The 17,701-nt window shown below is 59.7% G+C and overlaps 3 protein-coding genes across 3 annotated transcripts in view; 1 reads left to right on the top strand and 2 right to left on the bottom strand.

The window, feature by feature from the left end:
* Positions 1 to 717: 717 nt before the first annotated feature.
* On the bottom strand, positions 718 to 6,715 carry TMEM127 (transmembrane protein 127). Its single transcript, XM_069877552.1, has 3 exons — positions 6,461 to 6,715; positions 5,070 to 5,234; positions 718 to 3,444 (listed from the first exon to the last, which is right to left on the bottom strand). Exons 1-3 carry the CDS (start codon positions 6,684 to 6,686, stop codon positions 3,137 to 3,139), a joined length of 699 nt encoding a protein of 232 aa, XP_069733653.1. The 5' UTR covers positions 6,687 to 6,715; the 3' UTR covers positions 718 to 3,136.
* A 244-nt stretch (positions 6,716 to 6,959) lies between these two features.
* CIAO1 (cytosolic iron-sulfur assembly component 1) lies at positions 6,960 to 10,681 on the top strand. The gene is made up of 7 exons (XM_069877487.1): positions 6,960 to 7,120; positions 7,705 to 7,853; positions 7,940 to 8,051; positions 8,134 to 8,222; positions 8,974 to 9,175; positions 9,921 to 10,008; positions 10,221 to 10,681. Exons 1-7 carry the CDS (start codon positions 6,982 to 6,984, stop codon positions 10,459 to 10,461), a joined length of 1,020 nt encoding a protein of 339 aa, XP_069733588.1. The 5' UTR covers positions 6,960 to 6,981; the 3' UTR covers positions 10,462 to 10,681.
* A 406-nt stretch (positions 10,682 to 11,087) lies between these two features.
* The window catches only part of SNRNP200 (small nuclear ribonucleoprotein U5 subunit 200), a 31,399-nt gene continuing 24,785 nt past the window's right edge, over positions 11,088 to 17,701 (bottom strand). The window contains exons 34-45 of the mRNA XM_069877474.1: positions 17,188 to 17,339; positions 16,783 to 16,891; positions 16,521 to 16,629; positions 15,751 to 15,940; positions 15,099 to 15,263; positions 14,034 to 14,155; positions 13,766 to 13,909; positions 13,499 to 13,675; positions 13,261 to 13,421; positions 13,032 to 13,113; positions 12,148 to 12,240; positions 11,088 to 11,417 (exon numbers count right to left, since the gene is read on the bottom strand). Of these exons, the coding sequence (XP_069733575.1) occupies positions 11,274 to 11,417; positions 12,148 to 12,240; positions 13,032 to 13,113; positions 13,261 to 13,421; positions 13,499 to 13,675; positions 13,766 to 13,909; positions 14,034 to 14,155; positions 15,099 to 15,263; positions 15,751 to 15,940; positions 16,521 to 16,629; positions 16,783 to 16,891; positions 17,188 to 17,339 (1,648 nt within the window). The 3' untranslated portion in view covers positions 11,088 to 11,273. The remainder of the gene's footprint in view (positions 11,418 to 12,147; positions 12,241 to 13,031; positions 13,114 to 13,260; positions 13,422 to 13,498; positions 13,676 to 13,765; positions 13,910 to 14,033; positions 14,156 to 15,098; positions 15,264 to 15,750; positions 15,941 to 16,520; positions 16,630 to 16,782; positions 16,892 to 17,187; positions 17,340 to 17,701) is intronic.

The following is a 17,701-nucleotide window of genomic DNA, read 5'->3' as shown; positions in this document are numbered from 1 at the left end:
GGGCTGTGATTGGCGGGGAGAGAGGCGGTGGGCGGGGCCTGAGGGAAGGGCGCGCGGTGATTGACTGGTGGGCGTGGCCTAGGGCAAGACGGGCTGCGATTGGCTGGGACGGAGGGAGGGGGCGGGGCCGGGGGGCAGGACGGGTTGTGATTGGCTGGGAGGGGGAGCAGGAAGAGCTGGTTACTGGGGTTAACTAGCAGCAGAAAGAGCTGGTTACTGGGGGCACTGGGATCAGGCAGGGCTGGTTTCTGGGGTTAACTGGGAGCAGGCAGAGCTGGCTACTGGGGGCACTGGGAGCAGACAGGGCTGGTTACTGGGGGCACTGGGAGCAGACAGGGCTGGTTACGGGGGCACTGGGAGCAGACAGGGCTGGTTACTGGGGGCACTGGGAGCAGGCAGGGCTGGTTACTGGGGGCACTGGGAGCAGACAGGGCTGGTTACTGGAATTAACTGGGAGCAGAAAGAACTGGTTACTGGGGGCACTGGGAGCAAGCAGGGCTGGTTACTGGGGTGCAGCGCAGTGGGTGCAGGATTTTAGGTGTAGAAGAGAGATTTTTGGGGGTGCAGGCAGGGGGGTTATTGGGGTTCAGGGGGAGCAGGGCAGTTTTTCAGGGTGCAGGGCTGTTTTTTGGGGTGCAGGGGGAACAGGGCAGTGGGGGCGCAACACAAGAGGGGGACCCCCTTTCCCATAACAAAGCGCACGCTCCCACACGCAGCTCCAGGCACCCCCTTTTATTTCCTCTGGAGAAGGGCAGGGGGAGCCCCAAAACCTACGGCCCGTCCGGTTTCCACAGAGCAGTGGAGGGAGGGAAATGATGGTGTTTGTCCCTTTTTTTTTGGGGGGGGGGGTGTGTCTTTTACAAAGAGTGTGTTTCTGCACTATTTACACCCTGTGGGGAAACCCAAACTCCTCGCCAGCCGGATGGCCCCGATGCCGAGGAGGAGCCCGCGGGATGTTGGCTTCGGCTGAGGCCCTGGAGGTGGGATGGAGGAGGAAAAGGAGCTGCTGAACCCCGCGCCACCGGCTTCTCCCATCGATCCGCTCCCATCGAACCCCCGGAGCTGCTTTCCCTCCTCCGAGTCAAGCGGGGTGCGGGCAGTGTGGAGTTTTCCGGGAGCAGCCGGAGCTCTTGCATAGCCAGTGCAGGGGGGAAAAGCGATGGGAGCCAGCAGCAAGGAAACAAAAAGCATCCAACGAACACCATGAACCTCCAACCTGCCCTAAACCTCCTGCCCTAAAGCCCTGTGTCCTTGGCAGAGCCAGCGTCTCGCGTTTGGTGCTCAGGGCGATACGTCTCCGCGCGCTTTGTTCCCTGGTGGGTTTGGTGTAAGCAGTCCCAGAAAACCCCGTAGGGTTTAGTCCAAGCTACCAGGTCTGGAGCCTTGGGATCGGCTTCCATTTGGGATCGGGACTGGCTTTCCCTTGGCGCTCAGGCTCAGGATCGGCTTCCCCTCGGCTCTCGGGCTCAGGATCGGCTTCCCCTTGGCTCTCGGGCTCAGGATCGGCTTCCCCTCGGCACTCAGGCTCGGGATCGGCTTCCCCTTGGTGCTCAGGCTCGGGATCGGCTTCCCCTTGGCTCTCAGGATCAGGATCAGCTTCCCCTCGGCGCTCAGGCTCGGGATCGGCTTCCCCTTGGCACTCTTGCTCGGGATCGGCTTCCCCTTGGCGCTCAGGCTCAGGATCGGCTTCCCCTCGGCTCTCAGGCTCGGGATCGGCTTCCCCTCGGCGCTCAGGCTCAGGATCGGCTTCCCCTTGGCGCTCAGGCTCGGGATCGGCTTCCCCTCGGCTCTCGGGCTCAGGATCAGCTTCCCCTCGGCACTCAGGCTCGGGATCAGCTTCCCCTCGGCTCTCAGGCTCAGGATCGGCTTCCCCTCGGCTCTCCGGCACAGTTCAGGGAAGAAGTGCTTGCTCCTTGAGGTCTGGGCTTGTGAAGGGGAAACGGGGCAATAAACGAAGAGCAGGACAGAAAACCACAGAGACCAAAGTGGGAGCCAAAAGCAGGAGAGTGATGTGGAGATCGGAACTTGCATAAAAGCAGAGATGCCAGTTTTCCAGAGCAGGCTTGACCCGCTTCCCGGGAGCTGCTGCTGCGCCAAAGGCTGGTTTGATCTCGGTTAAAACCCCCCAAGGTTTGCTCAAGAGGGGCAGAGCGGGAGCCAGAAGCCACCAAGCTGGGGATAAGGCTCCCCAAACCACCGCTGGCATCAGCCGCTTCGGAGCCAGCCTGCGCTGCCTCCTGCCAACCCCGCTGGGGATCTGAGCAGCAGCAGCGCGACCCGAAACCGCCTCTGCAATAAATAAAGTGCAGGATGCTCGCGTGGCCAGTGCTGGGTGGGAGAGAGGAGCAGGCCGAGCGGCGCGGGGATGCTCCATGTTCCTCCTGCAGCACGGTTGGGATAAACGGCTGCTCCTCTCTCACCAGCGCCAGGCAGGAAAGAGAAGCAGGCAAAGTGGGGCTGCTCTACCCTCCCCCTGCGCCGCGGCTGCGAGAAACGGCCTCCCTGCTCCCACCGGTGCCGCAGCGGCCACTCCCCTCTATATATACAGAAATATATACGTGCCCCACGCCTTTCGCTGGGTGTACGTTACGTCTCGGTGGAGGAGGGAGCCAATCCAGCGCGATTTCCCCCTCCTGCCCGGCACAGGGTTGGGACAAGATCTCCAACAGGGAAGAGCTGATCCCATCCCTCAAGATCTCCAACAGGGAAGAGCTGATCCCATCCCTCAAGATCTCCAACAAGGAAGAGCTGATCCCACCATCTCTCAAGATCTCCAACAGGGAAGAGCTGATCCCACCATCTCTCAAGATCTCCAACAGGGAAGAGCTGATCCCACCATCCCTCAAGATCTCCAACAGGGAAGAGCTGATCCCATCATCCCTCAAGATCTCCAACAGGGAAGAGCAGCTCCCATCCCTCATGCCAAGGGATGATGCCATCGTCGCTGCGGCCAAACGAGCTGGTTGAGTTAAAAATCACACCACGGAGTTCATAAAATTAAGGGATGGGAAGAAAACATCAGTCATCTGGCCCAAAAAGTTCTTTCCTCTGCGCAGGAGGGATGCGAAGAGAGAAGGAGGTGCTGAGAAAGTGGAGTTTAGGGTGGGAGAAAGACCACGACCGCGTCCCGGCGGCATCATGGGGTGTAGGCCGGCGGCGGCTGGAATTGGTTGATGACTTCGTACTCGGCTGGGTAAGGTTCATTCTCCTCCATCTCGGAGAGCAGCTCCAGGGCCTGCTCCTCCTCCTCGGTCGGGTAGTGGCGCAGCAGGTTGGCGGCAGTGGCCAGGATGGAGGCTCCTCCGGCACCTGCCACCAGGTAGAAGCTGACAGCGAAGGTGACGTAGACTTGGGAGCCGTGGTACTTTTTGTGCTGCTGTTGCTGGGCGAGGATGAGCTCAGAGGCCCAGTAGCAGAATCCGATGACGGTGGCGCACTGCAGGACTGGGGAGAGACGCCAAGAGAGATGCTAAATCAACCACTAACTTCATTTTGTGGCTCATGCAGCAAAAGGACACCAAGACCTGCTGCCCGTGGTCCAAAATCCAGCCCAGGAGAGGGGAAAACACACTGGGGAACCACAGGCTGAGATGGAATGTGGCCACGATGGGCAGTCAGCAACACAACGCAAAGCTGGAAGATCTGGAAGGGCTTTGTTATCATAGAATCACCAGGTTGGAAAAGACCCACCGGATCATCAAGTCCAACCATTCCCATCAATCACTAACCCATGTCCCTCAGCACCTCATCCACCCGTGCCTTAAACCCCTCCAGGGAAGGTGACTCAACCCCCTCCCTGGGCAGCCTCGGACAGGGACCAATGACCCTTTCTGTGAAATATTTTTTCCTAATGTTCAGCCTGAGCCTCCCCTGGTGGAGCTTGAGGCCATTCCCTCTCATCCTGTCCCCTGTCCCTTGGGAGAAGAGCCCAGCTCCCTCCTCTCCACAACCTCCTCTCAGGGAGTTGCAGAGAGCAATGAGGTCTCCCCTCAGCCTCCTCTTCTCCAGGCTAAACACCCCCAGCTCTCTCAGAAGCTCCTCGCAATCCTTGTTCTCCAGCCCCTTCCCCAGCTTCGTTGCTCTTCTCTGGACTCGCTCTAAAGCCTCAACATCCTTCTTGTGGGGAGGGGCCAGAACTGACCCCAGGATTCGAGGAGCGGTCTCCCCAGGGCCGAGTCCAGAGGGAGAAGAACCTCCCTGGCCCTGCTGGCCATGCCGTGTCTGATAACAGCGTGATTATGACCCAGAAGCAGCACAGGAGCAAATTGGTGCTTAGCGCTCGGGGCAGACTGACAGGGCGGGCTTTCTCCAAGCCGCTCGGGTGTGAGGCGGGTCATTCTGCCAGGGATAAAGGATATTAAATCTCCTTTGACCTCCAGAGCCAGAAGCTCCTCGGGTTCTTGATCAGGGAGTGGACAAGGAGAATGGTTTTCAGCTGAAAGAGGGGAGATTGAGATGAGATCTTGTGAAGAAATGTTTTGCTGTGAGAGGTTGCCCAGAGCAGGGGTGGCTGCCCCATCCCTGGAGGGGTTCAAGGCCAGGTTGGATGGGGCTTGGAGCCCCTGATCCCGTGGGAGGTGTCCCTGCCCATGGCAGGGGTGGAACTGCTTGGGCTTTGAGGTCCCTTCCAACCCAAATCATTACAGGAGTCTATGAAAAGATGATTTTCATCCCCAGAACGCTGCTATAGGATAAGACCTGTGAGCAGACACTTTGTGTTCATCCTCCCCCTCCTCCCTCAAGTTTTAGCTCTGGAAAGCCTTTTTTTTTGGCTTTTTTAGACCCAAACCACCATGGATGGGGTCCTCTGCAGGCAGGACGGTGCCGCAGCTCCGAGCTGGAGGTTGAGGAGAAACATTTGGAGCATTTTTATCCATCGAGGGGTGGAAAAAGGGTCCCAGGGAGGGGAAGGAAGTCAGGGACCCCAGAAGGGGAAAGACAGACAGCAGAGAGAGGAAATAAATAAGGGAACCAGCGAGGGGAAATAAGGGAAGCAGCGAGGGGAAATAAGGGAAGCAGCGAGGGGAAATAACCAAGGGACTCGGGGCATTCCAACAACCTCGATTTACCTGTGAGGATGTGGGCGAAAGCGTAGCGGCGAGTGATCTTCAGCGCCGGGTGCTTGGGGCCGAAAACATCGAGGAGGAAAGCCGAGAGGCTGCAGATGATTCCCAGGAAGCAGAAGGCGGCAATGACGCGGAGCAGCAGGACCGTCTGCGGGTTCATGCAGTAGTCTGGCCAGGAAAGGGAGGAAGGAAGGGGCTTGAGCACACGGAAAACTCCTCTTTTCCATGCAGATCGCTCACTGGAGCAATTGGAACCCTGCTCCGATCCTGCCCTTTAGGGTTTGAAAGCACAACCCTGGACAGAGAGTGGAGCACAGTGGGGTGCTGTTAATTAGGGGCTGGAAAACGAACCTCCCTGCTGCAGCAGCTGTTTTTCTCTCTGCAAACTGTTATTGTCACAGAAATTAAAGGTAAAGAAACACTAGGAAAGCAAAGCAACTGAGAGAACAAAGCGAGTTCCGGGGATTCTTTGTTTACAAGGAAGCTGGTGACGCTACTGGAGAATAATTTGATTAATGGGAACAAGAGGACGCAACTGCAAACGCCAGTGCTGAGGCGCGTGGGTGCAGCCGGCGCTGGGGGTGCCTGGAGGCTCAAACCTTCCCCTCCTTCCTTCCCTTCTCCCCCTCCTTCTTTCCTGCCCCTTTTCCTTGCTCAAGGGATCAGGGCAGGGGGATGGATATTGAGTGGAAGGAGAGGGACAGGGGGACAACAAGGGTGGGAGGAGAGGGACGCCCAGGGTGAAGGGAGAAGGCCACCGAGGGTGGGAGAAGAGGGACATGGGGATATCCAGGGTGGAGGAAGAGGGACAGGGGGACATCCAGGGTGGAGGAAGAGGGACAGGGGGACATCCAGGGTGGAGGAAGAGGGACAAGGTGGAAGGAGAAGGATGGGGGGATGCCCAGAGTAGAAGGAGCGGGACGCCCGGGGCGGAGGGAGAGGGACGGGCGGACATTGATGGTGGAAGAGGGGGACACCGAGGGGGGAAGAGGGGGGACACCGAGGGGGGAAGAGGGGGGACACCGAGGGGGGAAGAGGGGGGACACCGAGGGGGGAAGAGGGGGGACACCGAGGGGGGAAGGGGGGGGGGACACCGAGGGGGGACATCGAGGGTGGTAGGGGGGGGACATCGAGAGGGGAAGAGGGGAGACACCGAGGGTGGGAGGGGGAGGACATCGAGGGTGGAGAGAGAGGGACGGGGAGACACCAAAGCTGAGGGGGAAGAAAAGATGGACACAAGGACACTGGAGGAAGAGAGAGGGACAGACGGACACCGAAGGGAGGATGGACCGGGACGCGCGGGGGGGGGACGGGGACAGACAGGGGGACGGCGGAGGTGGGCGGACGGACAAGGGGACACGGAGGGGGCACGGAGGGGAACAGCGGCCGCTCACCTCGCAGCAGGTCGGGCTCCACGTAACCCAGGACGTCGGCGACGCCCAGGTCCTGCCGCGCGCAGGTGCCGCCGTGGATGCGCAGCCAGGCGGGCTCGGCCAGCGCCGTGCAGAGCGCCGTGATAGACAGCGCGCCGGGCAGCGCCGAGGCCAGGCTGCGCTCCGGCTGCTTCGGCAGCGCCCCCGCCGCCCCGCGGCGCCGCCCGGGCCCCGTCGCACCGGGCATCGCTGCGGCCCCGGCCCGCTGCCCTTCCGCTTCCGGGACCCGAGGCTTCCGGTGCCGGTAACTTCCGGTGCCGGCAACTCGGGGGGGAGGGGCTTCTGCAACTTCCGGTGGCGGCTTCGGATAACTTCGGGTAGCGCCTTCGCGCCACTTCGGTAACTTCCGGTGGGGCCTTCGGGCCGCTTCGTGAGGACTCGGCAACTTCCGGTGGGGCTTTCGGGCCGCTTCGTGAGGACTCGGTAATTTCCGTGGCGGGTTCGGCAGTTTCCGTCACACCCCCCCCTCCCCCACCAAAGCGATGAAGGAGGCGCTGCAGCCGCTGAGCCGTGTCCCAGGGCACCCGGACTCCCGGTGCTGGTTCCTGGCGTGGAGCCCCGGCGGCGGAACGCTCGCCTCCTGCGGGGGAGACCGAGCCGTGCGGCTCTGGGGCAGGGACGGTGCGTGGGGAGGCGGGGGGCAGCGAGGGGAGGGGGAGGAGGAAGGGGAGGGGGGGCTGGAATGGAGAGGAGGAAAGGAAGGGGAGGGGGCCTGCGAGGGGTAGGGGGGCCTGGAAAGGGGAGAGGGGGAAGGAAGTAGGGGGTGGAATAGGAGAGGGGGCTGGAAGGAGAGGGAGCTAGAAGAGGGGGGTTGGAATAGGGAGGGAGGCTGGAATGGGGAGGGGGGCTGGAAGGAGGGAGGCTGGAATGGGGAGGGGGGCTGGAAGGAGGGAGGCTGGAACGGGGAAGGAGGAGGGGGAGCTGGAATGGGGAGTGGGGTCTGGAAGGAGAGGGAAGGAATGGGAAGGGGGGAGCTGGAAAGGGAGTGGGGGCTGGAATGGGGAGGGGGGCTGGAATAAGGAGGAGGGGGCTGGAGGTGGAGAGGGGATGGAATGGAAGAGGGGCTGGAAGGGGAGTGGGGGCTGGGTAAGGGGGGGCTCTGGGGCCAGCGAGGCCGGGGCTGTTGGGGGCATTTGGAGGGGCCAGCGAGGGCTGGGTGGGGGGCTCTGTCCCCCCCAGGGTAGGCGCCATCAGTCCCTGCGCAGGGTCCGGCTGGGCCTGTCAGGCGGTGCTGGCCGACGGCCACCAGCGAACAGTACGCAGGGTGGCCTGGTCCCCCTGCGGCTCCTACCTGGCCTCCGCCAGCTTTGATGCCACCACCTGCATCTGGAAAAAGCAGGAGGATGGCTTTGAGGTGAGATCCCCGCCCTGGGGACCCCCGCTAGCCCGGGTTTAGCTCCCACACCCCTCCATCTCATCCCCTCTCCTCTCCCTCCCCAGTGCGTCACCACACTGGAGGGACACGAGAACGAGGTGAAGTCGGTGGCCTGGGCTCCATCCGGCAACCTGCTGGCCACCTGCAGCCGAGACAAGAGCGTCTGGGTCTGGGAAGGTGAGGAGGGGGCTCGGGGATGGGGGGAGTGGGGGCTGCCGCCCTCCTTCCTCTCGCCTGACAGCTCGCTCGCTCTCGGCAGTGGACGAGGAGGAGGAGTACGAGTGCGTCAGCGTCCTCAACTCCCACACGCAGGACGTCAAGCATGTGGTCTGGCACCCAAACCAGGAGGTGAGGAGGGGGCTGAGATGCAGGAGGAGACCCCCAGAAGAGTCATAGAATCACCAGGTTGGAAAAGACCCGTCAGATCATCGAGTCCAACCGTTCCCATCAATCACTAACCCATGTCCCTCAGCACCTCACTCACCCGCCCCTTAAACCCCTCCAGGGAAGGTGACTCAACCCCCTCCCTGGGCAGCCTCTGCCAGTGCCCAGTGACCCTTTCCATGAAAAATTTTTTCCCCAATACCCAATCTAAACCTCCCCTGGTGGAGCTTGAGGCCATTCCCCTTGTCCTGTCCCCTGTCCCTTGGGAGAAGAGCCCAGCTCCCTCCTCTCCACAACCTCTTTTCAGGTAGTTGTAGACAGTGATGAGGTCTCCGCTCAGCCTCCTCTTCTCCAGGCTGAACAGCCCCAGGTCCCTCAGCTGCTACCACAACCCCTGTTCTCCAGCCCCTTCCCAGCTCTTTCCATTCTTCAGTTGTGCTCCAGCCCCTCAATGTTCTTCTTGGAGCGAGGGGCCCAAAACTGAACCCAGAATTCAAGGTGCAGCCTCACCAGCACCGAGTCCAGGGGGACAATCCCTGCTCCTGGTGGCCACCCCATGGCTGATCCAAGCCAGGAGCTGTTGGCCTTCTTGGCCACCTGGGCACCTTTCCCCGCTGTGAGCGGTAATGTGCTCTGGTTCTGGTTTCACCAAACTCATCCAGCAGGCAAAGGGCAGCGTCCCTGGGGCCTGCCTGATGCCTCTGCCGTCCCTCAGCTCTTGGCCTCGGCCAGCTACGATGACACGGTGAAGCTCTACCACGAGGAGGAGGACGACTGGGTGTGCTGCGCCACGCTGGAGGGCCACGAGTCGACCGTGTGGAGCGTGGCCTTCGACGGCAGCGGCGAGCGCCTGGCTTCCTGCAGCGACGACAAGACCGTGCGCATCTGGCGCCAGTACAAGCCGGGCAACGAGGAAGGTGAGGCAACCGGCGCGTGCCTCAGGGCTGCTCCAAGAGAGCGGGCAGGGAACAGAGAAGTCTGGCTCGAAAGCTGCCTGGAGGAGAAGGACCTGGGGGTGTTGGTTGAACAGGAGCCAGCAGGGGCCCGGGTGGCCAAGAAGGCCAAGGGCATCTTGGCTTGGGTCAGACACGGTGTGGCCAGCAGGGCCAGGGAGGTTCTTCTCCCTCTGGACTCGGCCCTGGGGAGACCGCTCCTCGAATCCTGGGGTCAGTTCTGGCCCCTCACCACAAGAAGGATGGTGAGGCTCTGGAGCGAGTCCAGAGAAGAGCAACGAAGCTGGGGAGGGGGCTGGAGAACAAGGATTGCGAGGAGCTTCTGAGAGAGCTGGGGGTGTTTAGCCTGGAGAAGAGGAGGCTGAGGGGAGACCTCATTGCTCTCTGCAACTCCCTGAGAGGAGGTTGTGGAGAGGAGGGAGCTGGGCTCTTCTCCCAAGGGACAGGGGACAGGACGAGAGGGAATGGCCTCAAGCTCCACCAGGGGAGGTTCAGGCTTGACATCAGGAAAAAAATTTTTATGGAAAGAGTCACTGGGCACTGGCAGAGGCTGCCCAGGGAGGGGGTTGAATCCCCTTCCCTGGAGGGGTTTAAGGGCCGGGTGGACGAGGTGCTGAGGGACATGGGTTAGTGATTGATGGGAATGGTTGGACTCAATGATCCGATGGGTCTTTTCCAACCTGGTGATTCTATGACTCTGTGATTCCAGGGGTGGCCTGCAGCGGCACCGACCCCACCTGGAAGTGCGTCTGCACCCTCTCCGGGTATCACACGCGGACGATCTATGATGTGGCATGGTGAGTGCGGGGAGAGTGTTTAAGGGACAGGTGGACGAGGTGCTGAGGGACATGGTTTAGTGTTTGATAGGAGTGGTTGGACTCAATGATCTGATGGGTCTTTTCCAACCTGGTGGTGATTCTATGATTCTCTGAGAGCCTGTGGAGCCAGCGGGCTCCGTTTTCTCCCGCTGGCAGCGTGGTTGACCTACCGGGCGCTGCTTCCGCTCCAGGTGCCACCTCACCGGGGCGCTGGCAACAGCCTGCGGCGACGATGCCATCCGCATCTTCGAGGAGAGCGCGTCCTCAGACCCGCAGCAGCCGACCTTCAGCCTCACCGCTCACATTCCACGGGCGCATTCGCAGGATGTCAACTGCGTGGCCTGGAATCCCAAGGAGCCGGGCTTGTTGGCGTCCTGCAGCGACGACGGCGAGATCGCCTTCTGGAAATACCAGCGCCCCGAGGTGTGCTGAGAGGTTTGGTCCTTTTCCACATCCCCCCGCAGGCACCAATCTCCGTGCCGGGGCAGAGAGCAGGGCAGGGAAAGCTGGACTCTTGCTCGCCCAGGACGCTCCCACTGGCCTCCCCAGGGATGCACACGGGATCCGGCCGGCGCTGGGAGACCACGCAGGACTTGTTCCCCCCTCCTCCTCCTGCCCCCACGCTCAAGAAATCTGCACTCTCTTGGACAAAGCCTCTGCCTCTTCCTTTCTGTGTTGCCACCAGCAGGCCTGGCACCTTTGGAATGGGGTGTGGTCAACCGGGAGCTGGTTTTGAGGCCCCAGGGCCTGCGTTTGCATCCCTCCAGGGCCAGCTTTGTGCCCTTCGGGCCTGGTTTTGTGTCCCTCAGATGGTTTTGTGCCCTTTGGAGCTGGCTTTGAGCCCCCCAGCACTGGCTTTTGGCCCCCTCGGCACTAGTTTTGTTCCTCTGGCGCTGCTTTTGTGCCCCCTCAGGGCTGGCTTTGAGCCTCCCAGTGAAACGCAGCCCAAAGGGACGTGTCCAACTCTGCAGCACCAGCATAAACAGCCACTATGCTAACTCTGCCTTAATTAGTTCTGCTAATGAACCGGTTTGAGCCCCACAGGCAAGGCACAGCGCTCCTTGGGGGGGTTGGGTTTATTCCAGCTGCTGCAGCCGCAGCTCCTTTCTTAAAAAAAACACTGTACAACGCATCAACACCTTAGAAAAGGGGAAATGCACAAACTCACGCCACGGGGGCAATGCAAACACTGGGGTTTGGTGACGGAACTACAGGGAATCCTTGCTGGGACCTCCAGCGCCGCGTCACTCGGAATCGCTGTCGCTTTCCGCCTCCTTCACATCCACGCTGAACTTGTACTCCTGGTCGCAGCCCATGTAGGCGTCGCTCATGAAATACAGCGTGTAATTGTGTGTCCCCGTAGCTGGGGCCACGAAATCCAGCTTCACCTGCGTGGCAAGAATCAGGGAACAGGTTGGAAGGGACCTCCAAGCCCATCCAGTCCCACCCCTGCCATGGGCAGGGACGCCTCCCCCTGGATCAGGGGCTCCAAGCCCCATCCAGCCTGGCCCTGAACCCCTCCAGGGATGGGGCAGCCACCACTGCTCTGGGCAACCTGGGCCAGGGCCTCCCCACCCTCATTGTGAAGAATTTCTCGCTGATTTATCATCTAAATCTTTCCCCTTCCAATTTAAAGCCACTTCCCCTCATCCGAGCACTATAGGCCCTTGGAAAAAGTACCTCCTCAGTTTTCCTGGAGCCCCTTTCCGTCCTGGGAACTGCTTTAAGATCTCCTCACAGCCCTCTCCAGGCTGAACAACCCCAACTCTCAGCTTGTCCTATGGGAGGAGCTCCAGCCCTTGGATCATCTCCATGGCTTTCTCTGGACTTGCTCCAACAGCTCCATGTCCCCCCAGTGCTGAGGGCTCCAGAACTGGACGTGGGGCTCCAGGCTTGGTCTCAGCAGAGCGGAGCAGAGGGGCAGAATCCCCTCCCTCCATGCTGGTCCCACCGCTCTGGATGCAGCTCAGGACACAGCTGGTTTCTGGGCTGTGAGTGCACTTTGCTGGAGCTTCTCATCCCCCAAGGAAGAGCCGGAGTTGGGATGGTGGCAGGGAGACCAAGCACGCACCTGGCTCACTCAAACCACTGCCCCCTCCCCTCCTTGATCCCACTCACCTTGGCTTTCTGCTGCAGCGTCAGCCGCTTGATGGAGATGAGGCTGTTGGATTTGGAGTCGCCAATCACCACCCACCAGCCCTCCTCGCGTTTCTGCAGGAGAGGTAAGAGTTAAACAGGCTGGGGCAGTGGGGGATAATCCTCCCGCCTGGACTCCTGCCACCCTAGTGCCATCAGATTTGAATCATGCAATTGTTTGGCTGGAAAAGACCTTGGAGAACATTGAGTACAACCATCCCTGTCCACAACAGAACCACCCCTGAGCACCTCATCTGCTCATCTTCTAAACCCCTCCAGGGATGGGGACTCCACCACCTCCCTGGGAGCCGTTCCAGTGCCTGAGAAACTTTTCAGTGAAGAAATTTTTCCTGATACCCAGTTTGAACCTGCCCTGGTGCAACTGGAGGCCATTCCCTCTCATCCCATCCCTTGCGACTTGGGAGCAGAGCCCAGCACCCATCTCACCACAACCTCCTCTCCAGGAGCTGCAGAGAGCAATGAGGTCTCCCCTCAGCCTCCTCTTCTCCAGAATAAACACCCCCAGGTCCCTCAGCTGCTCCCACAACCCCTGTTCTCCAAACCCTTCCCCAGCTCTGTTCCCTTCTCCAGACACGCTCCAGCCCCTCAATGTCCTTGGAGTGAGGGGCCCAGAACTGAACCCAGGATTCGAGATGCGGCCTCAGCAGCAGCAAGTCCAGGTGGACGATCCCTTGGCCTTGGCCCACGAACCCAGCCTGGCCAGATCCCTCTGTAGATCCTCCCTGCCCTCCACGCTCCCACCCAATTTGGTGTCATCTGCAAAGTGACTGAGGGAGCACTCGATCCCCTTGTCCAGACCATGGATGAAGATCTAAAACAGAACTGGCCCAACATTTGATGCCTACCTGGGGGAAAAGGGGAGCAATGACAGGCCCAGTGACCTCCTCCTCACGCTCCAGCTGCACCAGCACCACCACAGGCCCCCCGCTGCGTGGAGAGAGCAGAGATGAGTCAGGGGGTCCCTGTGGAGCTGACACAGCGCCGAGGGGGCCAGCACGGCGCTGAAGGGGCCACCAGGGTGCCGAGGGGGTCAACAGAGCACTGAAGGGGCCACACTGCCCCTTCCCATCTCACCTGCGGATGCTCTCCTTCTCCACCACCTCGTAGGAGAGCTCGATGTTGGGGTAGCGGTTACAGAACCGAGCGACATCAGCAATCTGGGCATCGGAAAGCTGCAGCAGGGCGTTCCGGTCTTCATCCTCCATCTCCATGATGTCAAAGACGCTCTCAACCCCCTGCAAGGAAGATGTTTTCAGCCCTGTGGCTCCTCGGGGGGCGAAGGCAGGGCCGCGGCGCTCCCCCTCGGCTTTACCTTGTCCGTGCAGCGCTTGATGTGCTCAGAGGTGAAGTGAGGCAGCTGCTTGAGGTAGGAATCCTTCGACCACATGGCCTGTGTCACCATCTGCGCCAGCTCCATGGCAGCCAACGCAGGGCTGAGCCACCCGTTGCTGGACAGGACATCCACGCAGGCCTGGATCAGCCGGATCGCCTGGATACGAGGGACAGGGACAGGTTAGAAGAAGGAACGAGAGGTGGCAACGTGGACAACACGAGCAGGTTCTCACCCGCCCTGCGGTACCTTGCTGAGGATCTCCTCGGTGTCCGACTGCAGCTCAGCGCTCAGCTGCATGCGTGACAAGTGAGCCTGCAGCAGGAGGTTGGTCTTGACGTGGGGATCGTTGAATTTGGGGTTGGTCAGCTTATGGGGAACTTTTTGGGACAACTACGAGGAGAAATGATAAACCCATCAGTGCTTCAGTCGGAAAACACAGCAGTTTCCTTCCCCCGACCCCACAGGATCCCACATCTGTCCCCTCCAGCCCCAGATGCACCGTGCTGCTGCTCACCTGCCGCAGCAAGTTGTCCTCATGGTGCCTGATGGGGATGTTCTCATACTCGGCAGCATTGGAGATGATTTCTATCAGCCCTCGCACCTTGGTTTTGGCGTTGAGGGACATGCTGAAGAGCTCTGGGAAAGCCGGAGAGATAGAAGGGTCAGGGAAAAGCAGACAGCATGAAACCCCACAGCGTCAGAGAAACCTTCAAGCAGACAATACCCAGCTTTGTGCTAAAGGACAAAGTTTTTGGGTCCTGCACTTGAGGCAAAAGAACCCTGAGCAGATCCAGACTAGGAGAAGTCTGTATAGAAAGCTGCCTGGAGGAGAAGGACCTGGGGGTGTTGGTTGAACAGGAGCCAGCAGGGGCCCAAGGGGCCAAGAAGGCCAATGGCATCTTGGCTTGGATCAGACACGGCGTGGCCAGCAGGGCCAGGGAGGTTCTTCTCCCTCTGGACTCGGCACTGGTGAGACCGCTCCTCGAATCCTGGGGTCAGTTCTGGGCCCTCCCCACAAGAAGGATGTTGAGGCTCTGGAGCGAGTCCAGAGAAGAGCAACGAAGCTGGTGAGGGGGCTGGAGAACAAGGATTGCGAGGAGCGGCTGAGAGAGCTGGGGGTGTTCAGCCTGGAGAAGAGGAGGCTGAGGGGAGACCTCATTGCTCTCTGCAACTCCCTGAGAGGAGGTTGTGGAGAGGAGGGAGCTGGGCTCTTCTCCCCAGTGACAGGGGACAGGACGAGGGAATGGCCTCAAGCTCCACCAGGGGAGGTTCAGGCTGGACATTAGGAAAATATTTTTCAGGGAAATGGTCATTAGGCACTGGCAGAGGCTGCCCAGGGAGGGGGTTGAGTCACCTTCCCCGGAGGGGTTTAAGGGACAGGTGGATGAGGTGCAGAGGGGCAGGGGTTAGTGTTTGATAGGGATGCTGGGCTCAATGATCCAGTGGGTCTTTTCCAACCTGGTGATTCTGTGATTCTATGCCTCAACCACACACGTGGTGCCTCCTCTCCGTCGCTCGCAGCACAAGGAACCACGGAACAGAGAGGAGTGCCAGCTCCTGCCTCTGACGGGGCCCTTACCAATGGTGGTGTAGTTGATGTAGTAATAGGCAGCGATCATCCCCAGGTTGAGGGGAGCCACGTCCATCTCATCCTCGATGCTGATGCACTTGGACTGCTCCAGGTCACTGAGGGTCTGTTCCACCAGCTCCGAGAGGTGATCCGAGAGGTGTCTGTGGGACACGCCTGCAGGGAGACCAGCGTTGTGGCAGGGCCCAAACTCCCAGGGACAGGGAAAAGCTCTCGTGAAAGCAGAGCCCATGGCCAGAGGGGTTGTTCTGGAGAAAAGAAGGCTCTGGGAAGACCTTAGAGCAGCTTCCAGTACAGAAAGGGGCTGCAGGAAAGCTGGGGAGGGACTTTTTACAAGGACATGGAATGACAGGACAAGGGGGAACGGCTTTTAAATTGGAAGGGGGAACAATTAGATTAGACTTTAGGGAGAAATTCTTCATCATGAGATTCAGGAGGCCCAGGTTGCCCAGAGCAGTGGTGGCTGCCCCATCCCTGGAGGGGTTCAAGGCCAGCTTGGATGGGGCTTGGAGCCCCTGCTCCAGTAGGAGGTGTCCCTGCCCGTGGCAGGGGTGGAACTGGATGAGCTTTGAGGTCCCTCCCAACCCAAACCATTCTATGATCCTCCAAGCCTGTATCGATGGATGCAGAGCCCTCTGCTCACCTTGCAGGTTGTAGTAGTTTGGATTCTGTGTCATCCTGCGGTACAGGAACGTCCAAGTTAGATAGTCCACCGCATCCTGCTTGTTTTCAATGGTCTTGGTGACGATCTCCGCATTGAAGTGATCGTGCATGCAGTGGTCCAGGTGTGACTCCACCGGCAGTGGCTCGTAGAGGAATTTCTTGAAGAAATCCTACAGCGGGGCAGGAGTATGAAGGGGTCAATGAAACCCAGCACCTCCAAATTGCCGGGGCAGGGCTCTGAGTGAGGGTTACACAGAATCACAGAACCACAAGACTGGAAAAGACCCTTGAGATCATCGAGTCCAACCATCCTTGTCCACTACTGAACCCTCTCTGAGCACCTCATCTGCCTGTCTTTTAAATCCCTCCAGGGATGGGGACTCCACCATCTCCCTAGGCAGCTGTTCCGGTGCCCGAGAACCCTTTCAGGAAAGAATTTTTTCCTAATGTCCAACCTGAACCTCCCCTGGTGCAACGTGAAGTTATTTCCTCTCAACTTATCACCTGTCACTGGGGAGCAGAGCCCAGCACCAACCTCTCTACAACCTCCTTTCAGTTGTAGACAGAGAAATGTCTCCCCTCAGCTTCCTTTTCTCCAGGCTAAACATCCCCAGGTCCCTCAGCCGCCTCTCAGAACCCTTGTTCTCCACTTCCTTCATGAGCCTGCCCAAAGCTGGGAGGAGAAATCTGCGTCCCAGGCAGGAGACAAGAGATCTGCAGGCCAGAAACAGTGCCTGGCTCCTCACCCACCTTCTTGGACCCCTGGCACATGATGACACAACGGCCCTCGTCGTCCTGCAGTGGGCGATTCGCGTGGCCCACCATCTGCAGGACGTCGTAGATGGGGTAATCCACATACCTGGGACACGGAGAGAGAGTTAACGAACTCTACGGAAAGCTACCACTGCCCTCCAGCAATTCCCAGCCTGGAGAGGGATAAAGTCAGCCTGAGAGAGGAGAGTGGACACCAAGGAAGCCACATCTGGTCTTGCCCGCGGCATGGGACACTCACGCGTGGATTTTGCCGTTGTAGTACTGCGTATCCATGATGATGACGAGGTGAGCGGCGATGTTCATACCCCAGCAGAGGCTGCGGGAGGCAACCATCACCTGCACGGCACCTGAATCACAGAAGCACAGAAACACTAGGTTGGAAAAGACCCACAGGATCATTGAGTCCTACCTGAAAGGAGAGAAAGGTCTGGGGGTTCTGGGCTCGGGCAGAGGGGTCTCAGTACACAGGGAGGCCCAGGACAGATGGAGAAGGTTAAGATCGCAGCCTCCTTGGACCAGGGAGGTAGAGAAATGACACAAAGCTTGGCCAAGTTGTTATCTCCAGACTGGGGGCACTGGCAAGTGCTGAGGAAAAGGGTTTATGGGCAGAAGAAGTGGGGCAGCACCATCCCACTCCACTCACCGGAGCTGAAAAGCTGCTCCACCACTCGCCGTTCCATGGCCGTCAGCCCCTCGTGCAGGTAGCCCACGCCATTCACCAGCGTCTCCTTCAACGTGTTGTCGTTCAGCTTGTCCAGGTACGGAACCAGGTCCTTCTCGGCACAGTGCAGGAACCTGCCAGAAAGGGGGGAAAAAAGAGAGATGGGGGAGCTGAGAGAGAGAGATGGGGGAGCAAAAGAGAGAGAGAGATGGGGGAGCCAAGAGAGAGAGATGGGGGAGCAAAAGAGAGAGAGAGAGAGAGAGATGGGGGAGCAGAGAGAGAGAGATGGGGGAGCCGAGAGAGAGAGAGATGGGGGAGCGCAGAGAGAGAGAGATGGGGGAGCAGAGAGAGAGAGAGATGGGGGAGCAAAAGAGAGAGAGATGGGGGAGCAAAAGAGGGAGAGATGGGGGAGCCGAGAGAGAGGAGTCCAGAGACTGCTGCCAGGCCTAGCAAGCCTGTCCCTTCCTGATGTCACCGCAGAGGACCGAGGGACACC

The sequence above is a fragment of the Phaenicophaeus curvirostris genome, chromosome 27 (assembly GCF_032191515.1).
Source record: "Phaenicophaeus curvirostris isolate KB17595 chromosome 27, BPBGC_Pcur_1.0, whole genome shotgun sequence".
In the NCBI taxonomy this organism is placed as follows: domain Eukaryota; kingdom Metazoa; phylum Chordata; class Aves; order Cuculiformes; family Cuculidae; genus Phaenicophaeus; species Phaenicophaeus curvirostris.
Note: the sequence above shows the minus strand (reverse complement) of the source record. Positions and strands in the feature narration are given on the sequence as shown.